This window comes from Oryza brachyantha, chromosome 5, assembly GCF_000231095.2.
Source record: "Oryza brachyantha chromosome 5, ObraRS2, whole genome shotgun sequence".
In the NCBI taxonomy this organism is placed as follows: Eukaryota; Viridiplantae; Streptophyta; class Magnoliopsida; order Poales; family Poaceae; genus Oryza; species Oryza brachyantha.
Window position 1 is genome coordinate 8221459 of NC_023167.2, and position 7812 is coordinate 8229270.

General features: G+C 39.6%; 1 protein-coding gene and 1 pseudogene across 1 annotated transcript; one reads left to right on the forward strand and one right to left on the reverse strand.

The window, feature by feature from the left end:
* Window positions 1-998: 998 nt before the first annotated feature.
* On the reverse strand, window positions 999-2311 carry LOC107304178 (annotated as a pseudogene).
* A 632-nt stretch (window positions 2312-2943) lies between these two features.
* On the forward strand, window positions 2944-6619 carry LOC102701543 (signal peptidase complex catalytic subunit SEC11A-like). The gene is made up of 8 exons (XM_006654166.2): window positions 2944-3111; window positions 3743-3855; window positions 5264-5335; window positions 5480-5515; window positions 5624-5669; window positions 5821-5908; window positions 5996-6053; window positions 6372-6619. Exons 1-8 carry the CDS (start codon window positions 3033-3035, stop codon window positions 6420-6422), a joined length of 543 nt encoding a protein of 180 aa, XP_006654229.1. The 5' UTR covers window positions 2944-3032; the 3' UTR covers window positions 6423-6619.
* Window positions 6620-7812: the final 1193 nt, after the last annotated feature.

Genomic DNA, 7812 nt, shown 5'->3' on the forward strand with positions numbered 1-7812 from the left:
TACACTGACAGCCTTAAATTGTGTTGTGCTCCATCAAAGTTGTTAACAAGTCACCCATCATCAGGGTAACGTGTCTCGTTGTCCGTCCTTTTTCCTTATTTCATTCAGTGCTGGTGATCATGTGTGATAAGAACATCGCTCCTTGGGATAAACACAACAATCATCCGTTGGTCATTCAAGGTCCAATCACAAGAGCTCACACATGACAATTGAATTTACATGTGAGCTCGTTCCTAAGTTCTTCTTTATATGATTTTGAGAATAGATTGCTACCTAATGATTATATTATGTTTAGAAACAATGGAGAGGACAAGAAAATACTTAGAAAGGGACTTAGATGCGTGGAGGACCAGCAAGGACGTACAAGTCAAGATGGAGGCTCAAACTAAGTCGACTTCGAGTATGATTCGGAGTCCGGAACTAGTCTACACTAAACGGGTGCCTATGTCACATATGTTCTTGGATTGTGGCATTCTTTATCTAGAGAAATCTAAGAAGATAACATTTCTAATGGTTCTAGTCCCACATCGAAATTCATTGCGAGTCAACGGAAATCGACCAAACAATTAGTACCTAGAATCTGTCATGGGGCTGCGTCACCGAATTTTGGGCCTTTGGGCCGCATATCGTGTTAGAGTTCATTAGGGTTGCGTCAAGGAGTGTTTACACGACCCTAAACTAATGTGAGTGTGGGTCTCCCAATCTTTCGGTGAGAATGATAAGTCGATTGGATGGAATGACGTTGTGCGACTCGACTACAACTATCCAGGGATATTGCGCCTTAGCAATTGTTACACCAACTTCAGATGCGATCATGAATCTCGATGGATGCACGATCAGCCCAACAACGAGGGGATTTGTTCCTGCAAGCAATCGAGAACTAGCAACAAGATGAACAAGCAACTGAATTGTGAATTAAATATGATGGATTGAATCAACACAAGTTGAATAAGTGGGGTTCAGTAACAAGCAATCCAGCGATCTAATCGATCACGGGATTAGCTTGGCAAAGTAGCGACACTATACTTTGATCTAAACAAAACCTGATCATTCTTGGCGGTGGCTAAAGCTATAAGAAGAGGAGGAGGATGACCATAGGGGGTCTGGGGTTGTTCTCTAACCCTAGGACACGTCCCTAATGGACCCAACTAGATACACGGCCCATTAGGCCCAAAGAAGGTGACGCAACATCGTGGACAAAAAAAGACTCGGTAGTAAAACACAGATTGCAGCCGCTCCAGAACTGGTATGGATATGGGGCTAGATCCATTTGAAAGTAGAGTTGACAAGATTTCTATTAAGTACTTGCACGCCCAAATCGGAGTTCACATGAAGTCGTGGTGGCTATCAGAAGTTGGCGTCGTGCTGCAGTCTGAATCCATCCTGCGCGAATCCTCGCCCCATTAGATCCTCTCCATTGTTCCTGAGTAAAACAAGAGTGCAAGCATCTCCGTTGTATAAAGAAGAAGCATTTGAATTTTCGGAATGAACGCACCAGATAGTTGAGTTGACGTGCACGAGCGCAGGTAATAGGACCATGAAGCTGTACTTATGGAGGCAGGATGTATCGGTTGTATTGATGTCCTCATCATGAACTATATATATTAGTAGTCGCTGCCATAGTTAGTGTTTGGGTTTTTCTTAGAACAGTTCATCGTTCGTTCGGTTTGTGAGACCTCAACTTGTGAGTTTAATCATTCATCTGTAATTTGGTTGCAATTTATCTTATTCTTGTTTGTGTTCTTCGATTCACAAGCAAGGATTAGCCTTCATGACGAGGTCAACTGGGTTTCGACACGATTGATAACTAGAGGAGACATAGTGCTGCAATCGCAGGGCTCGAGGGCGTGTTTATTTAGAAGCCGGATCGAGTTGTGTCGCGACTCTACTAAATCGAGAGATCAGAACCTTTCGGAAGATCGAGAATCCTAGTCCATACCAGGAATAGCCTAAGCATAGAGTTGACCTAGAACTCGAAGCCGCCTTCTTCACACTCTAGCAAAACCCCAATTTCTTCACTAGAGGCTTCACCTCCAGCTCCCCAAACAATTGGAGCCTAAAGGTATGGAAGACTGGCTACACAAGTTCTTCGCAACGCATGCAGTGAAACTTAATCTAACATGGAAAATAACAAGAAAGATAATTGGTTCAACGCTCTAACCCTTAGCTATAGTTTACGAGTAAACCCAATCCATAAACCAGACTCAATCTAAATCATTCATATTTTTATATCATTCACTTAACCATATTAAATATTTCTCCAAATCTACCTTTACTACTACTCTGGACTCACCCATAAACATATCTCCATTAACGTGGAGCACGGTGTATTCAAATACTAAATGACTCTGCAGAGTTTGTCTATTGTTATCCACACGATATTCATAGTTTGCAAGCATGAGTATAATATAACTTAATACCGCCCAAACTCATCTAAGACCTGCCTAGCAAGTTAAAGAACCTGTGATTGTTGGTCTTGTCCCAAATATAAAGGGTTAGGTGTGTTTCAATCCACCACACCATCTACCCAATATTGTGCAACCTAGAAGCCCATTAGCTTCTCTAAACCACATTGGTCACCACAACACTCGCACTCGTCCAATTCTCATAAATTCGGATGCCAGTATATCTAAGAACTAAAAACACTGTATATAGTAATAGCCTGCATACCATTAACTCACTAGAGCAGCATACACTAAGCATAAGCATGAATAGCTCGATCGTACGGATGACCGCAATTATGTCACTCTCATAAGCATGCAAATAAAAGTTGACTAAAAGATTATAAATATCATCGTAAACTTAATTCAAAGTATCAGCATCGCTTCCCCTAGTCGTCGGATCCACATCCGTCGGTCACAGATCGGCGCCGTGACGTGCCCCGCGCCGAGCGGGGCATGAACGTCAATACCGAGCATTCGCAGGGTGCTGTCCGAAAAAAAAACAACAACAACACGACGCGCAGATTTGCTTTCTTTCTTGTCTTCCCTTGCGTTCGAGAGTTCGCCGGCGACGGCGAGAGCCGAGGAGAGATGGGGTTCATCGGCGACACGGCGGAGTCGATCCGCTCGATACAGATCCGCAGCGTCCTCGCGCAGATCATCGGCCTAGGTGACGCCTGCAGCCCCACCTCTTCTTCTACTCCTTTGGTTATGTTCCTCTTCGTTTCTTGAGCTTTCCTTAGAATATTTTCCGTTCGGATCAGTGGATTGCCGGGCGCAGTGTAGTTTGTGGTTTCCAAGGTAGTCGGGGGTGGTTAAGCCTGCGATTATGCGAAATGGTCCGGTTCTTTGAAGCGTTTGGGTGGTTTCGCCAGTAGGATTTTGGGAAGGAGGCTTTGGGGGTTCTTGATCTGGTGGATGTGAGCTTATTAAGCTTTCCCTTTTCCTGAAATACATAGATGAGCCGCTGCATTGGATATGATAGCCTAAGAGGAGCGAATTGTGATTTTTTTTTTCTGCTTTCGTTTAATATTGAGTGTGAATTATACGCGTCCTTTGTTGAATTCCAATAGATGTTAAATTTAATCTTGTTTTAAATCTACAGCTAGTTGTGAAAAACTCACCGTTCCTTGATTCTATATGATTACATTGTAAGTCGTGGTATTCAGGGAAGAGTAAGGGCATAGCGTTTATCAGTAAATGTGCTTCCTTTTTTTTTTTTTTGGTTTGAGCTTTCAGTTCTCTTGGATATGTTGATTGTTGGTTGCCGATTGGTCATCAAAAATGTATTTACTTTTCAGGAATGATTGTTACCTCCGCATTGATCATATGGAAGGGATTGATAGTTGCAACAGGGAGCGAGTCCCCTGTGGTTGTGGTACTTTCTGGTAGCATGGAGCCTGGATTTAAAAGGGTCAGTTTCCACCTAAAAGAAAATGAAATTATTCTTAATTACAGTTAGTGTTTACACGCTCCATTAGAACATATAATTGTTCACCTGTCTCCTCCTATGAAGGTTTTGCATTTTTGCTGTTACTGACAAGGGTTTCCTTCACTTTATATTGAAGCAACATAGTTTAGGGACACCAGAGCACAGGGCATGGAAGCACACAGAACTGAGAGTAAAGATGCCAAATATATCACCCAAAGTGTAAAACAATAGATTATCAACTGTGCACCAGGAAATAGTAAAAGCTATGTCAACTCTGCACTAGGATATAATAAAAGCTAAAGAAAAAAGGTGTAACAGTCATTCCTCAATTTCCTGCCAATGCTTCCAGTTTATCCGTCACCAGCTTTAGAAACACCTTCCTGGAAGAACCGTCCTGGAAATAAATCTCAGCATGCTGTCAGATCCATTTTCCTCCTATTTCTGTTTTTCTTTTTTTGGTTGGCTAAATTGACTGTGGCCAATCCTATGATCCAGCATCTGACTTCTCAGTCATTCTTCATTTGAACCCAGCCATGGAGTTTTTCCAAGCCATCAGAAACCAATAGGTTCGTTGGTGCTGTACTGAAATCACAGTACAACTAAAAAGACAATTTTCATCTTCTATCAAGCCACTTAGAGCACATTTTTCTGAGATGCCTGATTCCTACACACCAGTTCCCCTTTTGGCAGCTTAATTTAAGCCATGGAAGATAGTGGCCACTCTCACCTACCAAGTGGTTTATCTTAGTGTAGCAACCTGGTGCTTCATTTTGTATAACAGTAATGTTTTTTTTTCCCTCTTTTCAGAGCTCCATGACATGCAAAACCTTGGTATCAGGTTGTGTGGCTTTCACTTTTTCTTTTGATTCTCTCACTTTAACTCAATAGAAACATAATAATCAAAAGGATTTTAGCTTTCCAGAGATCTTGTAACTATCTCACACCAAAATAAATTCTGCACAAGGGACTAACTGTGAATAACCTGACTTCTCTGACACTTGTTTGAATCCATCAATATGATGATCTTTCACCATGAAAACCTTCCAAGTTCCAAACACGAATGAAAGTCAATATCTACTATGTTCTCTTTTGGACCAAAAGATCTTTGGAAAATGACATGTCCTTCTCTTCTGAATGCAGTTTTGAACCAAACACTGACGCCTGAGTGTAACCACACACATCCTATAGTTAGTCTAGTTTGGCAATGTTGCTACGCTATCGCCTGTTTTGTTCCTGCCATCCAATTTTTCCTTGTTTATTTCCCAATATGATGATGTTTATTCCCAATATCATGTATGTAGTCTTTGGTGTTTTTTCCATTCTTCATTTTTGCATCCATCGATCAGCTTTTGCACTGGTATGCCTGAATGATGCATTTTCTTCTTTGCAGGGTGATATCCTTTTTTTGCACATGAGCAAAGACCCTATTCGCACAGGAGAAATAGTTGTTTTTAATGTTGATGTAAGTCCTACTGAATCATTGTAACTTATTAGCTGTAAGTACTTGCTAAATCATGAATTTATCAATTGCTCTATAAATCATTTTTAGTGTGCAAAAGTATGCTCCTGAAGGTTTTGATTTTGCATTTGGCTGTTTTGTATCTAGGGCCGTGAAATTCCTATTGTTCACCGCGTGATTAAGGTAATAAACTTCATCCATTGATCTTATTTTTTGCGGTAGATGTTAAGCCAATGTTTTCTTTCATTCCTTTTTATGTGGCTTCATTGAGTCTTCTTTTTTCTGTGTAAGGTCCATGAACGCCAGGAAAGTAAAGAAGTTGATATCCTTACGAAAGGTATTAACCACATTTTCTGTTGTTCCATAAGTTTCTCTTTCTGGGAAATCGATTTGTCTAATGCTGGCTGTAATAACCAACATCAACAAATGTTTTATGTACAGAGGATGTCACGGCAATATTTTGTTCTAACTAATGAACTGCATTTCAGGTGATAATAATTTTGGGGATGACCGTCTTCTTTATGCACATGGGCAGCTTTGGCTTCAGCAACATCACATCATGGGACGGGCCGTAGGGTAAGTATACTCAATTTCAGAAAACGTATCTATTTTCATTCCTGGTAAAAGGATTAATTCAATTGGCCCTATTTCTGCTGTGAACAGCTTTCTTCCATATGTCGGATGGGTTACAATCATCATGACTGAAAAACCAATTATAAAGGTACTTTCTTTCTTGTTTACTGGTTGACCTGGAGACTAAACTACCATTATCGCATTACTCTAATCCATTATCCTTGTGGGAATAGTTTGTAAGTTGATGGTATAAGTGTTAGTCCTCAATTATTACAGTGATAATTGTAAATAGATATGCTAATGAATGCTACATACATATACAAACCACATAGGTTGATCAATGGATAAATCTAGACATGATTAGAAGTCTTACAGTATGAGACTAATTGAGTAGAACTCAAATTCAGAATACTGTTTGTAACTCAGTTGAGCTATTATGGCTGACATTTGTGGTCTGTTGTTGCAGTACCTGCTCATCGGTGCCCTGGGTTTGCTGGTCATTACATCGAAAGAGTAACATCGTCAACACCCCAAAAATTAGCACAAACATTAGAGCAGTGTCCTATACAGTTTAGGGAGGATTCCTTTTGTTTTAGCATGGTGTTGGGGAAAAAGAGACATGATTACACCATGAATGCAAAAAAAGGTCTATCGTTTGTTCTCGCGTAACATCTCGTATAATGGTAAGATCTGATTTTATTGCATTGGGTAAAATTTACTATGCTTATAAAAATTCCTTGCATTTGCATGTCATTATAAACTATACCCATATTCCAGTTTCATGATTCTTAATGTTTTAGATAATATCACGGTCTCCAAAACATACGTTGACTATAATTTCTATTATAATATATACAAAAATTAAGTAAATATTTAACATTATGAAAGTAATTTCTAAGATCAATCTACAAATCATATTTTAATGTGTTCAAACTAAATATTTTTAAAAATTATGAATAGATATTTAAAAATTATGAATAGTCTAAGAGCAAGTTCAATAGTATAGCCAACTACTGGCTACAAATTGTCTATAACCAACTTAATAGCCAATTCACAACAGTCATATACTACATAATTAATATCCGATCACACCTGTTGTACAAACATATGTTTTGGAGTTCGTGCTGCAGCTGGCTACAAATCTATACCCTACTACTCATCTCTCCACTATTATCACCTAAAATATATTTATAGCTGGATTATATACTTGCCCTATATTTTGATAGTTTAATTGAAACCTTATTCAAAGCATCGAGAATCACCAAACGGATAAAGTGGTCAGCGGTTCCGACCACCGAGGGTCCTCAGCTTTTCACTTGTGGTAGATGTTGAAGGGTAACAGCAGAAGAGGAGAAATTTAATTTTTTTGTCACTTTTATCCGTGTGTGGCAACAAATTTGTATCTATATCATAAGTTTTGGATTAAACTCTTCTCGTACAAAGTAGCAAAAAGTTAAGAAACCGAGGATGAGTTCTGCAGCTGTTGACAAGCAACCAAAGATTTAGTATATCACCGTAGTTTGCTGGTAGGGGTGGATAACCAGCTCGGCTCGGCTCAATCTAGCTCGTTAAGATAACGAGCTGGCTCGGCTTGGCTCGTTATCGTAACGAGCTAAAACCTAGCTCGGCTTGGTTCGTTACAAAGTTCGAGCTGGCTCGTGAGCCATGCATGAAAAGTTAACTTAAATAATTTTTCAATAAATTATACAAATAAATTTTTAGTTCAAACATATAAATCATATGAAATTGTATCTAAATATTAAAGTTTGAACCAACAAATTATATGGTGAACCTATGAAGTATTGAACACATGCATTCCGGGGTGGAATAAATGAATGCCGGTGAATCGTGTATCTTTGGTCTAGCTCGTTAGACTCGCGAGCAGCTCACGAGCCAGCTTGAGCTGG

Bases quoted from the DNA above. Each gene is read 5' to 3' on its own strand.
- LOC102701543 (XM_006654166.2), top strand. From the start codon at position 3,033: ATGGGGTTCATCGGCGACACGGCGGAGTCGATCCGCTCGATACAGATC. The intron at 5,336-5,479 runs GTAAGTCCTACT...TTTTGTATCTAG, and splicing joins TAGTTGTTTTTAATGTTGAT to GGCCGTGAAATTCCTATTGT. The intron at 6,054-6,371 runs GTACTTTCTTTC...CTGTTGTTGCAG, and splicing joins CTGAAAAACCAATTATAAAG to TACCTGCTCATCGGTGCCCT.